Raw genomic sequence first — 16,288 nt, 5'->3', positions numbered from 1 at the left:
TCGCTGTGACACTCCTTTACTCTAAGATCTTCAATGGCTCCCCACTGCCCACAGAAATTAGTATAAACTTTCATCTTCAAAAATATAGATATTGGGTTGGCTTTTTCCGTACTACCTTACAGAAAAACCCAAACGAACTGTTTGGCCAACCCAATGTTATGTTACATGAAATGTTCTAAGTTATTTACATGTTAACTCATTTGAGCCTTGCATCAGCTCTGTGGGGAGCGGGAAATTATTATCTCTATTCTACGGATGGGGAAGCTAAGGCACCGAGAGGTTAAGTCAGTTTTTGAAGGTCACACAGCAGCAAGTAGCAGAGTCAGATTCAAACCCAGTGTGGCAGGTTGTATTTAAAAAGCTAGCCATACCCTAGATGTAATCACAAGAGTCCTTATAAGGAGGAGACAGGAGGGTGAAGGGAGGTAGGAGATGTGATGAGAGAAGAAAGAAGAGGGAGAGATGTGAGGAAAGGGCCACAGGCCGAGAAAGCTGCCACAGGCAGCTTCTAGAGACAGAAAGAGGCAAGGCAACAGATTTCCCCTGAAGGCTCCAGAAGGAACTGGAGTCTTCTTTTAGACTTTGGACCTCCAGAACTGTAACAGAATAAATTTGTGTTGTTTTATGCCATTAAATTTGTGGTGATTTGTTACAGAAGCAATGGGATATATATTTTTAAAGGATTTTATTTTTTTCGCTGTGTTGGGTCTTTGTTGCTGCACGTGGGCTTTCTCTAGTTGTGGCGAGCCTTCGTTGTGGTGCGCGGGCTTCTCATCGCGGTGGCTTCTCTTGGTGCAGAGCATGGGCTCTAGGCATGTGGGCTTCAGTAGCTGTGGCTCGCAGGCTCTAGAGTGCAGGCTTCAGTAGCTGTGGCTCGCAGGCTCTAGAGCGCAGGCTCAGTAGCTGTGGCGCACGGGCTTAGTTGCTCCACGGCATGTGGGATCTCCCCGGACCAGGGCTCGAACCCGTGTCCCCTGCGTTGGCAGGCGGATTCTTAACCCCTGCGCCACCAGGAAGTCCACAATGGGATATTAACACTGTTGTATTTTGCCTGTTGTCTCTGATCCATACAACATACTTCTAGCTTATATTTAAGAAAAAAGAAAAGATGGCCACAGTATCTCCCATCTCCCAAAGTGACTTCTCCTATCAGGACTTCTCCTCTTGAAGCGGGGCAGGCAGGCTTGTGGCTACAGCAGAAGTGACGCCATGTGACTGCTGAGGTTAGGTCACAAACGGCGACACGGCGTCTGCCTGGCTCTCTTGGGGTGTTCGCTCTGGAGCCCAGCCACCACGAGCAATATGAAGATGCTGTGTGAGGTGTTCTGGTTGACAGCCCCAGCTGAAGTCCCAGCCAACAGCTAACATCTACCACTGGACGTGTGAGTCGGTGAGCAGGCAGAGGATGCAGCCCCTAGCTGTTGAGTCACCCGCCACCTCTAAGTCTTCCCAGCTGAGGCCTCAGGCATTGTCAGCCAGAGACATGCTGTTCCTAGCGTGCCTCATCCAAATTCCTGACCCACAGAGCCCAGGAGCATGAAAAGGTGGCTTTGTATCACTAAACAAATGGGGGCGTTTGTTACGTCAGGCAGCCTGGCTCCAGAGCCACACTCTTAACCACTGTCCTCTGCGGCGTCCTAGAGGCCCAGCTCATATTCCCGTGTGATCCCCTCCTATTCCCTGGAACCCTTATCCTCTTCCCTAGTCAAATCGCACTACGTACGTGCTGCTCCCTAAACCTTCCCACCACCTTGCTTTGGCTCATGCTGTTCCCTCCACCAGGAGTGCTGTTCCCGACCTGTCCTCCTTTGCTTGGTATCTGAGGATCAACGAAGGGAGAGCTGCTGGGAAGGCACCGGTGAATGAAACACAGAGTTCCTCCTCTCAAGGAGCTTGAAGTCAACAGAAAAATCACTGGGAAATTACTGGGTGTGCTGATGATCAAAGAGGCTGTGGGGAGACAGGGAGAGGTCCTGGGAAGGGGAGGTCCAAGCCTGGCCTACAGGACGATTAGGGTTCATCAGTGGAACACCTAGAGGGGAGGGAGGACATTCCAAGCGGGAATGGGGAACAGACCGTGCAAAGGCCTGGAGGGGGTAGGTGAGAACATGGGGTTTTCAGGGAATCGGAAGCTGCTGAGCGTGGCTGCAGCCCAAAGTCTAAGTGGGAGGCTGGGGCTGGGAGGTGGGAGGTGGGTGTGGAAGGGAGGACGGGGTTACAGAGGTCCTCACAGGGGCCTGGATGCTTCTCTTAATGCTGCATCTGTATCCCCCTCACCTGGTAACAGACGCCAGTTTTCTTTTGAGAACCACCCCCTCACAACCACCCCAAGTCCAGGTGGTAGGTCCAACTGGCTGTGAGTCCACCTGGCTGTGAGGTAGGCTTGGGACCAGGGTCCCTTAACCACAAGGACCCGAAACAGAGAAACCTGAGCCACTCCCAGACGTTAAGACACTACTTCGGGGAGAAGAGGGCTCTCTTTGCTGGAATGGCCCAGCTGGTGGCTATCAGGCTGTGTGTTTTGGTTGACAGCCCCAGCCGAGGCCCCAGCCAACAGCTAACATCTACCACTGGACATGTAGATGGGAGCAGCCTGCTGTGGGTGAAGTCAAAGAGAGCTGAGCCAAGAGACAGAGAGAGAAATTTCTGAGAATACTGTCTGAGCAGCTGGGTCCAGCTGTGCCTGAAGCTACTGTATTCTGGGCTTCTTAATTACTCAAGCCTACGAAGTCCCCTTTGCTGTAGGCAAATTTGAAATAGGTTTCCTCACTTACAACCAAGAAATTCCAAATGATGGAGCCCTTAGTAGTGCGTCTGGGCTTTGCCTTGAAGGTACTTGGGGAGATATTTAGGAAGTGGATTTTAGTAAGTTCACCACCCCCACCTTTCTGTATTGTCCCCAACCTCCAAGACACACGTGGTCACCTTTTTTTTTTTTTTTGCTGTACGCGGGCCTCTCACTGCCGTGGCCTCTCCTGTTGCGGAGCACGGGCTCCGGACGCGCAGGCTCAGCGGCCATGGCTCATGGGCCCAGCCGCTCCGCGGCATGTGGGACCCTCCCGGACCGGGGCACGAACCCACGTCCCCCGCATCGACAGGCGGACTCTCAACCACTGCGCCACCAGGGAAGCCCAGGTGGTCACCTTTTCCATTAAGCCTTCACTGATGTGCAGTTTGGATTTCTCCTCTAGGCTGTCATGGGACATATGGTCCAGCCTCTACTTCCATTGTTTACATGGATTGGTATCTTCTGCACCACTGCCTGGAGGATGGGGACCATGGCCAACACGTGGCCCCTGTCAGAGGCTCGCAGCAGTGATGTTCGCCAGGTGGAACAAAGGCCCTTCCCCTGCCCTTGAGCCTCCTCTTAGCTTTACATCACCACCAGCAGCACCGGGGCTGGGGACGCTCACCTCACAGGAACACCATTTGCTGAGCACTAGGGCTTGCACCTAGCAAGCCTTCGATCAACGTGTGCCATAACCATTACAACTGTGGCTACTGCCTGCAGCTTCCGTAGTCAGCTAACCCTGTCCTGGGTTCTGGCCCCCTCCACGCTGGTCCAGGAACACAGGAAGGAGGAGAAGGGGCGTGAGCTCACCTGTGCTCAGCACAGAAGCCAACCGCACCTCGTAGCAGGGCTTCCCATCCTGGCCGATCTCCTTGAAGAGCCGTGTGTTGTAGGCACTGAGGTTCTGGAAAAGACCAGGGCAGGGGTTTGGGGGAGAGGAAGTCCAGAGCGGGCTGTGGGGTGGGGGGAGGGAAAGTGGGTCACACCAGGGAGAGAAGATACACAGGTAAAGCAGTCCGGGGCCTCCGGTGGACGTGCCTGAGTTGTCTGCGAGGGGAGAGAGCAGGGTCAGGCCAGGGCAGGCTCCCGCTCTGTTCAGTACACTGAGCACTAACTTTTACTAAGCGCTGTGCAAGACACTTCGTGACCTCAGCTAATCTGGGGTACAGGAGGCAGGTCCCATTCCACAGATAAGGAAATGTCGCTGTGTGGCTGAGCTGGGAGGTGAAAGTGACACATGGATGCCACAGCCCAATCCAAGCAGCTCTGATGTTCTGTGTCCTCCTGCCCTGAGGCTGTCACAAGGCCCTTCAGCCCAGGGTGGGGCAGGGGCAGCTCCATCAGGGCACACACGGGGACATCTTCATTCATGCCAGGCTGACCCTTAGACGAGGATTCCCAAGTCTTCTCCACCTCAAGGACCCAAGATGCCCATGCCTCTGGGCCCAAGCTGAGACCCAGGAGTGGGCGCCAGTGCCAAGGGGACCCCAACAAACCACCACCCCAAGTTCCCCAACCCCCAAACCTGTGAGTCCAGAAAGTCTTGGGCTAGTTTGGCATCTTCCATGGTACAGTTCCCAGAGAAATAGGTGGTGATTCCCTGTCGGGGAAGGGGCAGATGGGAAATAGGAGTTGCTGAGTTGGGTTGGGGAAGCTGGTGAATTCCTTCCCAGCCACCCTCTCCAGCCTCTGGCTTCCTCCACTTCCTCTCAGCAGCCTCCACTGTCCCTCTCCAGCTCTTTCCAGGGGGAAAAAATTACAACACAAACAACAAACAGAGGCCCAAGTCCAGCCTTCCTGCAGCTCTGTGCCAGCCTCTCGTGGGCCCGCCCCTAAGGTTTGCTGCATCCCTCACCCCACGCAGCTCCCAAGCAGCCTCCAGAGGTGGGAGGCTTTGGCCCCCTCCTTTCCCATGCCCCCTCCTCAGCTCCCTCCAGCTCTCAGCTTCTCTCCTTCCTTCCTCCTGCACATGGCATCCCAGGATGTCAGAACTGGGAGGGCATTCAGAAAGCGTTCCATCCAACCTGCTTACAAATGATGGCGCTGAGGCCTGCGGTGGAGGGCAGCTTGGCCTCAGGCATGACGGACAGCCCGCTGCCTCCCCATCGGGTGCCCCTCCCTCCATACCAGGCGGCCCCCAAGGATGCCCTCCACTCCCCAGTGTGGCTGGGGGGGCCTCACCTCCTTCCCCAGCCCGAGGTGTCGAAGCCTCGATTCCAGAGAGAACATGAGCTCCCCACAGGTCTGCCAGAGGCCCCCGACTTCCTCCGGGTGCTGCTCCGCGGCCTTACTACCCAGGATCACACGTTCCAGCTTCTCCTGCAGGGGAAGGGAGGCCCGTGGCCTGGCCACACCACCCAAACCTGCCTCCTGGAGCGCCCTCCTCCCCGCCCCCATCGACCCCCAAGCTCTTCTCCCACAGTCTAAGACCTTCTGGCCCAGAGTGCAGTTGACAGACTGGCAGCATTGACTTTGCCGGAGAAATGCAGACCCTCACGCCCCACCTGCTCAGGCCTGCTGGGTCAGAAGCTGCATTTCAACAAGCTCGCCAAGCAATTCGTGCACTCAGTAGGGGCTGAGAGCCCTGGTGTAAGAGCTGCCTCTGCCCCAGATGGGCCTGAGCCCCGTGGTCCCAGAGAGGGACTCCTCATGCCCAGGCTCCTCCGCTGTCCTCAGTGGTGACAGGCAGGCTCCATCTCTGCAGCACCTAACGGTGCACAGAGCCTTTCCACAGCCTCCGCTCATTCGTCCCTCGGGTCAGCAGGGTCAGGAGGTGGCTGCAGCACCCAAGGCCGTACAGTGTGGCAGTGACAAGGTCAAAGCTCCTCTCAGGGCCCGACTCCCACTGGGGCTCCATCTGCTGCATGCCCCGCTCCCCCCCATCCCACTGGCCCCAAACTGCCCACCTTTCCCAGCCTTCTTCAGCTCACCTTGGGCAGGTTGGGAACAAACTTGGCGTCACCAAAGGACTTGTAGTTGCCCATGTTGGAGTAGACACCTGCAGTGTAGACCAGGAACGCCTGGGGGAAAGGGGGTCAGAGGAAGCACAGCCTCCCTACCCCACGGAGGTTCCCTCCTGGGATATTAACACCCCAGAGGAAGCAGTATGGGTGAGGCTGGGAGACTGGCGGGGCAGGACCCACATCCTGGGAGGCCCCAGTCTGGCCACAACATGCTTTCACAGCCCAGTCTTCACACACTCATCGTCCAGCCAAACTGGTCTTCTCAACAGCTACCAAATACATCCAAACCCTCATGCACCTTGTTCCCTTTACACCAGCATCCTCTCAGCCACCTGCCGCCCTCTCATGTGACCCCCGAGGCCCAGTGCAAACACCACCTCCTTCTGCAGGAAGGGCTGTCCACAGCCCTCACCTGGCAGGCAGCCAGCACCGGAAGCATCAAACGTTAGGGCTGGAGGGGCCTTGGTCAACTACTCTGTAGCTTTTGCCGGCCCCAAATCTAGTCTCCCTTCCTCTGGCAATAAGGCCTCACATCTTCCTTTTGGGATAGGGCGAAACCTCCCTTCCCCAACTCCAGGGGTGGACACAGGCCCAAGGTGGCCAATAAGAGCCCAACCAGGACATTTCCCAGTGGCAACGAGCCTCCGGTTTATACCAAGACTCATCAGGCCTGAGTCCCCTGGAGCTCCCCTACTGGGGTGACGGAAGAAAGCAAAGCTGAGAGATGAAGACTGCATCACCACGGTATCACTGAGCCCCTGAATCTGGTCGTGCCTGAAGCCTCCCTAGCCCTGGACTTTTCAATTATGTGAGCCAGTAATTCTCTCTTTTTTTAAATAGACTTTATTCTATAGAGTAGGTTTAGGTTTCCAGCAAAACTGAGCAGCAGGCACAGAGATTACTCCAAAGTCCCCTATCCCCACACAGGCACAGCCTCCCCCATTTTAATAGCCCGCACTAGACTGGTACATTTCTTACAACTGATGGACCTACATTGACACCTCATCACCCAAAGGTCATAGCTTACATTAGGGTTCACTCTTGGCGTTGTACATTCTATGTGTTTAGACAGATGTATAATGACATATATCTACCATTATGTATGATACATTACTCTGTATTATACAGAGTAGTTTCAGTGTCCTAAAAATCCTCTGTGCCCGTCCTCCCTCCCAACGCCTGGCAACTACTGATCTTTTTACTATCTCCATAGCTTTGCCTTTTCCAAAATATCATATAGTTGGAATCATACAGTATGTACCCTTTTCAGATTGGTTTCTTTCACCCAGTAATAGGCATTTAACTTTCTCCATGTCTTTTCATGGCTTGAGAGCTCATTTCTTTTTAGCACTAGATAATGTTGCATTGTCTGATGTACCACAGTTTGTTTATTGAGTCAGCTACTGAAGAACATCTCAGTTCCTTCCAAGTTTTGGCAGTTATGAATACAGCCGCTATAAAATTCGTGTGCAGGGGCTTCCCTGGTGGCGCAGTGGTTGAGAGTCCACCTGCCGATGCAGGGGACACGGGTTCATGTCCCGGTCCGGGAAGATCCTACATGTCGCGGAGCTGCTGGGCCCGTGAGCCATGGCCGCTGAGCCTGCGCGTCCGGAGCCTGTGCTCAGCAGCGGGAGAGGCCACAACAGGGAGAGGCCCACGTACCGAAAAAAAAAAAAATATCGTGTGCAGGTTTTTTTGTGGACATAAGTTTCACTTCAAGTTTTCACTTTGGTAAATACCAAGGAGCATGACTGCTGAATCGTATGGCAAGAGTACGTTTAATTTTATAAGGAAGTGCCAAACTCTCTTCCAAAGTGGTTGTACCATTTTGCATTCCCACCAGCAATGAACAAAAGTTCCTATTTTTGCACATCCTTGCCAATATTTGGTGTTGTCAGTGTTTTAGATTTTGGCTGATCTAATAAGTATATAATGGCATCTTGTTTTTTAAGTTTGCAATTCCCTAATGACATACAATGTGGAGCATCTTTCCATATGATTATTTTCCATCTGCATATCTTCTTTGGTGAAATATCTGTTAAGGTCTTTGTCCATTTTTAAATCGGGTTGCTCATTTTCTTACTGTTGAGTTTTTTGGGGTTTTTTGCGGTACGCGGGCCTCCCACTGCCATGGCCCACGGGCCCAGCCGCTCCGCGGCACGTGGGATCCTCCCGGACCGGGGCACGAACCTGCATCCCCTGCATCGGCAGGCAGACTCTCAACCACTGTGCCACCAGGGAAGCCCTTACTGTTGAGTTTTAAGAATTCTTTGTACATCTTGGATAACAGTCCTTTATTAGACATATATTTGCAAATATTTTTTTCTCCTAGTCTGTGACTTATCTTTTCATTCTCTTGACAGTGTCTTACACAGAGCAGAAAACTTTAATTTTAATAAGTTCAGTTTATCAATTATTTCTTTCATGGATCATACTTGGTGTTGTATCTAAAAAGTCACCTGCATACCCAAGGTCATCTAGATTTTCTCCTATGTTATCTTCTGGGAGTTTTATAGTTTTGTATTTCAATTTAAGGCTGTGATTCATTTTGAGTTAATTTTTGTGAAGGATGTAAGGTCTGTGTCTAGATTCTTTTTTTTTTTTTTTAACATATGGATGCCCAGTTGTTCTAGCACCATCTACTGAAAAGACTATTTTTATTTCATTGTATTGCCTTTGCTCTTTGTCAAAGATTTGTTGACTATATTTATGCGGGTCTATTTCTGGGCTCTCTACTCTACTGCACTGATCTATTAGTCTATTATTTTGCCAACAGAACACTGTCTTTTTTTTTTAATTAATTTATTTTTATTTTTGGCTGCATTGGGCCTTTATTGCTGCACGCAGGCTTCCTCTAGTTGCAGCGAGCGGGGGCTACTCTTCATTGTGGTGTGTGGGCTTCTCACCACAGTGGCTTCTCTTGTTGCGGAGCACGGGCTCTAGGCACATGGGCTTCAGTAGTTGTGGCATGCAGGCTCAGTAGTTGTGGCCCACAGGCTCTAGAGCACAGGCTCAGAAGTTGTGGTGCACAGGCTTAGTTGCTCCACGGCATGTGGGATCTTCCGGGACCAGGGCTTGAACCTGTGTCCCCTGCATCGGCAGGCGGATTCTTAACCACTGCGCCACCAGGGAAGCCCCAGAACACTGTCTTGATTACTGTAACTCTATAGTAAGTCTTGAACTAGAGTACTATCAGTCCTCCAACTTTGTTCTTCTGCTTCATTATTGTGTTGGCTATTCTGAGTCTTTTGCCTCGCCATATTAACTTTAGAATCAGTTTGCCGGTATCCACGAAACAACTTGCTGGGATTCTGACTGGGATTGCACTGAATTTATAGATCAAGTTGGGAAGGAGTGACATCTTGACAATATTGAATCTTTCTATGCACAAACATGGAATTTCTCTCCATTTATTTAGTTCTTCTTTGATATTTTTCATCAGAGTTTTGTAGTTTTCCTCATATAAGTCTTGCACACATTTTGTTGGATTTACGACTAAGTATTTCAACATTTTTGAGTGCTATTGTAAATGGAATTGTTTTAAATTTCAAATTCTACTTGTTCATTGCTGGAATATAGGAAAGCAATTGGCTTTTGTGTATTAACTTTGCATCCTACAAACTTGCTATAATCACTTATGAGTTCTAAGAGTTTTGGGTTGATTCTTTCAGATTTTCTACATAGACAATCATGTCATCTGTGAACAAAGACAGTATTATGTCTTCCTTCACAATCTGTGTACCTGTTATTTCTTTTTCTTGTCTTATTGCATTAGCTAGGACTTCCAGTACAATGTTGGAAAGTAGTGGTGAGAGGGGACATCCTTGCCTTATTCCTGATGTGAGTGGGAAAGTTTTTCACCACTAAATATGATGTTAGCTGTAAGACTTCTGGTTTTCTGACAGTTTTTATCATGAATGGGTGTTGGATTTTGCCAAATGCTTCTTCTGCAACTATTGATATGATCGTGTGATTTTTTCTTCTCTAGCCTGTTGATGTGATGATTTACATTTATTGATTTCTGAATGTTGAACCAGATTGGCAGGATAAATCCTACTTGGTCATGGTACATGATTCTTTTTATATGTTGTTGGATTCAATTTACTAACATTTTATTGAGGATTTTTGCATCTATGCTCATGAGACATATTGGTCTGTAGTTTTCTTTTCTTTCATTGTAATTTTTGTCTGATTTTGGTTTTAGGGTAATACTGGCCTCACAGAATGAGTTAGAAATTATTCCCTCTGCTTTTCTCTTCTGAAAGAGATTGTAGAGAATTGGTATGTTTAGTACCAATTAAGTTAGTACTACTAACTTAAATGTTTAGTAGTGAACCTATATTGGCTTGATGTTTTCTGTTTTAGAAGGTTGTTTATTAATTATTAATTCTATTTCTTTAATAGATATAGGCCTATGTAGATTATCTGTTTCTTCTTGTGTGAGTTTTGGCAGATTATGTCTTTCAAGGAATTGGTCCATTTCATACAGGTTATCAAATTTGTGGGCATAAAATTTTTCATAGTATTCCTTGATTATCATTTGAATGCCCATGGATCTGTAGTGATGTCCCTTCTTTCATTTCTGATATTAGCAGTTTGCGACCTCTCACTTTTTTTCTTAGTTAACCTGGCTAGAGGTTTATCGATTGCTATGATCTGAATGTTTGTGTCCCTCCAAAATCAGTATGTTGAAACTTAACCTCCAAGGCCATGGTATTAGGAGATGGGGCCTTTGGGAGGAGATTAGATCATGAGGGAATAGCCCTCCTCATTGAGATTAGTGCCCCTACAAAAGAGATCCCAGAGAGCCAGCTCAAATGATCCATCATGTGAAATCACAGTGAGAAGTCAGCAGTCTGCAACCCAGAAGAGGGCTTTCACCAGAACTCAACCATGCTGGCACCTGTCTTCCATTCTTTTTCTGCCTTCTGTGGTTTTAACTGAGCGTTTTATATGATTCCATTTTCTCTTTCTTAGCATATCAGTTGTACTTCTTTTTCTAGTTTTTTCAGTGGTTGAGTTTGCAATATACATTTACAACTAATTCAAGTCCACTTCATGGGCAGTTTGAGTACCTTATAATAACAAAAGGATCCTAATTCTTGCCTCCTCTCCCTCATATCACTTCTGTCATTCATTTCACTTCTACATAAGCATACATAAGCATATACACACATGTACACATAAGCACACATAGTTGGATATGTTGCTGCTATTATTATTTTGGACAAACTGTTATCTCTGAGATCAATTAAGAATAAGAAAAATAAAAGTTTTTATTTTACCTTCACTTATTTCTTCTCCAGTGCCTTTCCTTTTTTTACTGTACATCTGAGTTTCTGACCTATATCATTTTCCTTCTCTCTAAAGAACTTTTATCATTTCCTGCAAAGCAGATCTATTGGCAACACATTCCCTCAGTTTTTGTTTGTCTGAGAAAGTCTTTATTTCCACTTCACTTTTGAAGGATAATTTCACAGGGTACAGAATTCTAGGTTGGTGGCTTTTTATCTCAACACTGTAAATATTTCAGCCCACTCTTCTTGCTTGCGTGATTTCTGAAAGGTCTGATGTAATTCTTCTCTTTGTTCCTCTGTAGATAATTTTTCCTTCTGGGTTCTTTCAGGACTTTTTCTTTCTCTTTGATTTTCTGTAGTTTAAACATGATATGCCTACATGTAGGTTTTGTTTGTTTTTCTTTTTTGTTTTGCACTTACTATCCTACTTGGTGTTCTCTGAACTTCCTGGATCTGTGGTTTGGTATCTGACATCAATTTGGGGAAATTCTCAGTCATTACTATTTCAGATATTTCTTCTATTTCTTTCTTTCTTCTTCTGGTTTTACCACTATATATATGTTACACTGCTTATAGTTGTCCCAGTTCTTAGATATCTTATTCTGTTTTCTTCAGTCTTTTTTCTCTTTGCTTTTCAGTTTCGGAGGTTTTTATTGAGATACCCTCAAGCTCAGAGATTCTTTCCTCTGCTATGTCAAGTCTACTAATAAGCCCACCAAATGTGTCCTTCACTTCTATTAGTGTTTTTTTGATCTCTACCACTTTTTGGATCTTTGTTGGAATTTCCATCTCTCTGCCTACATTGCCCATCTGTTCTTTTTTTTTAATTGAAGTATAGTTAATTTACAATATTGTGTTAGTTTCAAGTATACAGCAAAGTGATTCAGATATATATATGTATATATCTATATGTATATATCTATATATGTTTTTTTTTTTTTTTTTGTGGTACGTGGGCCTCTCACTGCTGTGGCCTCTCCCGTCGCGCAGCACAGGCTCCGGACGCGCAGGCTCAGCGGCCATGGCTCACGGGCCCAGCCACTCCGCGGCATGTGGGATCTTCCCAGACCGGGGCACGAACCGTGTCCCCTGCATCAGCAGGTGGACTCTCAACCACTACGCCACCAGGGAAGCCCTATATATGTATTCTTGTTCAGATTCTTTTCTATTATAGGTTATTACAAGATACTGAGTATAGTTCCCTGTGCTATACAATAGGTCCTTGTTGTTTACCTATTTTATATATAGTAGTGTATATATGTTAATCCCAAACTGCCCATCTGTTCTTGCGTGCTGTTTACTTTATCCATTAGCATCCTTAGAATATTAGTCATAGTTGTTTTAATTCCTGGTCTGATAAGTCCAACATCCCTGCCATATCTGAGTCTGGTTCTGATACTTGCTCTGTCTCTTCAAGCTGTGTTTTTTGCCTTTAAGAATGTTTTGGAATTTTTTTCTTGATAGCCAGACATGATGTGCTAGGTAAAAGGAACTGTCATAAATAGGCCTTTATTAAGGTGATGGTAAGGTGTGGGGGCAGGGGAAGCATTCTAGAATCCCATGATTAGGTCTCAGTCCTTTAGTGTGCCTTTGCTGCTGGACTATGAACTTCACATGTGCTTCTCAGTCCCATGTTCCCACCACTCCTCTTAGATGGGACAGATGGTCAGAGCTATGGAGCTGGGTATTTCCCTTCTTCCAGATCAGTTAGGCTCTGATAAAACCCTAGCAGGTTTGGTTCTGGTTAAACAGTTTTTCCTGAGGGCAGACTGTGTTAGGAAGAACAGAATGTTCTAGCATATTTCAAAAATGGTTCCTTTTCCTCTCCTCCTGTGAGGAGCATGAGGGACTTTTTCTCTGAAATTCATTATGAGAACCAGGTCAAGCTCCTGGACGTAAAATCCCCCAAACTGTGGGCCCCCCTTATGACTGGGTCCCCTTGGAGTTTTTAACTCTTAGAATTGTCCACATTGAGCCTCCAGCAATTCATCAGTTACAGTTCAGGTTTTCCTACCCCAGCACTGGTTCTGTGGAGGTTTCTGCTCATGAATTTTTGCTCTGGTAAGTTGTGATTCTCTGTACCTGCCTGTCTGTCTCTCCAGTTTTGGGGGCAGCAGTTTGCCCTGTTACCTCACTTCTCTTAAGGATCTAAGAAGAGTTGTTGATTTTTCAATTTCTTCAGCTTTTTATTTGTTGTTAGAACAGATGGGCAACATCTAAGTTCCTCACATGCCAGACCAGACTGGGAGTCAAGGTTTTTTTTTTTCCTTCATTTAAGCCAATTTGAGGTGGGTTTCTGTTACTTACAAACGAAAGAATCCCACTGAAAATAATGAATACTTGGGTAGCACTTTTCCATTAATAAGCACTTCCCCAGCTATTAGCTCTTTTTTTTTTTTTTTTTTTTTTTGCGGTACGCAGGCCTCTCACTGCTGTGGCCTCTCCCGTTGCGGAGCACAGGCTCCGGACGCGCAGGCTCAGCGGTCATGGCTCACGGGCCCAGCCGCTCTGCGGCATGTGGGATCCTCCCGGACCGGGGCATGAACCCGTGTCCCCTGCACTGGCAGGCGGACTCTCAACCACTGCGCCACCAGGGAAGCTCTATTAGCTCTTTTAATGAGTAAATCAAGGCCTAGAGACGGGATGTGATTACTCAAAGTTCAAAAAAACGTAGAAGAAACAGCCTGGGCCTCAGCACAGAGATAAGCAATCCAATCCCTTTATTTTACATATAGAAAGACAGACCATATCCTCATACATTCTCGGTGAAGCTTTTTCAGATGATGATTTAACAGCACCAATCAATTGCCGATGTACAGAGCCTTTGACCCAGCAATTCTACTTCTACAAATAGATCCTACTCACACATGTGCATAAGTATGCTCATCGTGGTATTGTTTGTAAGAAGAGTAGAGAAAAACCTAAATGTCCATCAATAAAGAAAAGATTAAATTGATTATCATGTACATTGCTGTGGAATGCTTCACAGCCAATAAAAAAGAAGGAGGTGGATTTATATGTACCCCATGTAAGTCCTCCAAGACGTGGTGTTCAGTGAAAAAAGCAGAACTCATAAGAATACATAGAATGTGATCTCATATGTAAAAGAGAAAATAAGGAACTAATACATGTGCATATGTACATGTACAGGTATGCAATACAGGCAGAGGACTGAAAAGGTTATATATCCCACCATCTTCAGTGGTTACCTCTGGGGAGGTCACTGAGAACAAATGATCTTTTTGTTTTGTTTTGTGTCTTTCTGCATTTCTGTAATGCATTAAGAATGCATTAATGTATTCCTTGGCCATCAGACCCACAGACAGACAAAAACAAGAGGACAGGCAGAACATTCTGCCCAGGGACACACAACACGGTAGAGGAAGATATGGTCAGAACACAGACCTCCTGATTCCTACACTGGACTCATTCCTCTACCGCCTCCGAATCTCCACAGCTGTTTCCTTTACTCCACAGCCCTTGCTATAATCACAGCAGCCACCACTTATCTTGGCATCAGGTTGCTACAACCCTAAGAGGTACAGACTATCCTCACGCATATCTTGCAGATGAGAAGACTGAAGCTCCAGGAGGGGATGTCCCTGTGTTTGAAACCTTTCGTCTAATGCAAAGAGACAGAAAGTCCTTTGTACCCCTGCTTCCTGGCCCCTCACACCCAGAAGCCACTCAGGAAATGCAGGTTGGCCTGAGAGAACTGACCTGATATTCCTCTTCGGTAAGGCCCTCAGCCAGGGCATGCTGGCGCAGCTGGTCGGGGTCCTGTGCACGGAAGAGGCGGCTGAGCAAGGCATAGATGTAGGGAGCCTCAGGGGAGGTCTGCAGCAGCACGGCCAGGCCTCCATACCAGGCAGCCCGTGACAGGTGGTGGGCATAGAGGCGCTCTGTGGGTAACAGCAGGCGGAAGGCCTCGCGGCAGTCCAGGCTAGACACGCCGATGTCACTGGGGAGGATGTACTGGGTGTCCGCCATGGGCCCTGCTGAGAACCATCACCATGATCACAGCCATCATTTATCGCACGCCAACTGCACACCTGACTCTGCACTCTCACAGTCTGATTTAATCCTCTCCAAAGTCCATGAGGAAGGGAATACCACTGTACCCATGCACCAGATATGCTAACTGAGGCTCAGCGACGGTTAGGTGACTCACCCAAGGAGATTAGAAAATATTCTGGTAGGCAATGTTTGGCCCATGGCCTCTCAAACTTAAAGACTGAATCCAACTACCTAGTATTACAGTTGGGGAAACATGTCCAGAGAGGCTAGAGCTTTGCCTAATAACACAAGGGAGAGGTCAGAAGCAGAGATCTGCATCTCTGGACTCCCAGCCCCAGGCCTCACTCCTCCCCTCCTCCTTCTCTGACCTCCTAGCCTCCTCCTTCAGAATCATCCTGCAGGTTCTTCAATTCTGCCCACCACTGTGCTCATAAGGACAAAGTCCCAGTTGGAAGACCCAGGTTCCAATCCTGGCTCAGCCCCAGACTCCTAATATCAAGTCAATTGTTTTACTTTTCTGCCCCTCCATTACAGCCTCTGTAAGATGAGATTGATAGTAACCCCAGCCTCACCAGGTGGGTATGCAAATTAGATGAGGTCACGAGGTCACAAGGTCACCCCAATCGAATGGAATGTACCTACAGCAGTAAATGATTTTCCCTGGACTCTTCCTCTCTCACTGATCCCAGGATCTGTCCCACCCTCATCTCTCTGCCTTTTCTTCGGTCCTCCGTCCTCCTGTCCTCTCCCTGTACTGGGCCAGGGGAGCTACCCTAGCTACAGAAATTCAGAGTTGGGAGAAAACTCATTTTACAGTTAGGGAGATTGAGGCCAAGCAACTTACCGAAGGTCTCACTGCCCGGTTGGGATCCGGGTGTCTCCCAACCCAGAGTATACTCCACAAAGCCCTCTCTTACTAGGAATGAGTTTCCAACCTCCCCCGCCCCTACCGGTGCTACTCCCCAATAGCACAATCCCCTGGGTTCTAAAAGGAGTGTTAACCCTTTGCTGCCTGGAGCATTCCTTGGCCTCGGGGCTGCGATGAATTTGGCAGGGGTACGGGATGGGGGGCAGAAAGAGAATGATCTTGCGCTCGGCCCAGACTTGCCCTGTCCCCCGAGGATGACACATTGTGACCCCGAAACCCGGGCGCCGCGCCTCACCTCACCTGCAGCAGCTGCTCCGATCGCAAACTCACTTCCTGCTTCCGGCTCCCCCCA

General features: G+C 48.0%; 1 protein-coding gene across 5 annotated transcripts in view; it reads right to left on the bottom strand.

The window, feature by feature from the left end:
* Positions 1 to 16,288, bottom strand: part of DPP3 (dipeptidyl peptidase 3) — a 34,493-nt gene extending 18,205 nt beyond the window's left edge. The window contains exons 1-7 of one of the 5 annotated variants that reach the window (XM_029208105.1): positions 16,237 to 16,255; positions 14,917 to 15,046; positions 14,772 to 14,831; positions 5,722 to 5,811; positions 4,973 to 5,110; positions 4,317 to 4,391; positions 3,602 to 3,695 (exon numbers count right to left, since the gene is read on the bottom strand). In XM_029208105.1, the coding sequence (XP_029063938.1) occupies positions 3,602 to 3,695; positions 4,317 to 4,391; positions 4,973 to 5,110; positions 5,722 to 5,775 (361 nt within the window). In that variant the 5' untranslated portion in view covers positions 5,776 to 5,811; positions 14,772 to 14,831; positions 14,917 to 15,046; positions 16,237 to 16,255. Of the gene's footprint in view, positions 1 to 3,601; positions 3,696 to 4,316; positions 4,392 to 4,972; positions 5,812 to 14,771; positions 15,050 to 16,231 lie in introns of all 5 variants that reach the window. The other 4 variants (XM_029208101.1, XM_029208104.1, XM_029208102.1 and 1 more) reach the window with 4 other exon arrangements.

This window comes from Monodon monoceros, unplaced genomic scaffold (assembly GCF_005190385.1).
Source record: "Monodon monoceros isolate NGI ecotype Baffin Bay Population unplaced genomic scaffold, NGI_Narwhal_1 Super_Scaffold_7, whole genome shotgun sequence".
NCBI classification, from domain to species: domain Eukaryota; kingdom Metazoa; phylum Chordata; class Mammalia; order Artiodactyla; family Monodontidae; genus Monodon; species Monodon monoceros.
The sequence above is the reverse complement of the archived record's forward strand: the minus strand, read 5'-3'. Positions and strand labels throughout refer to the sequence as shown.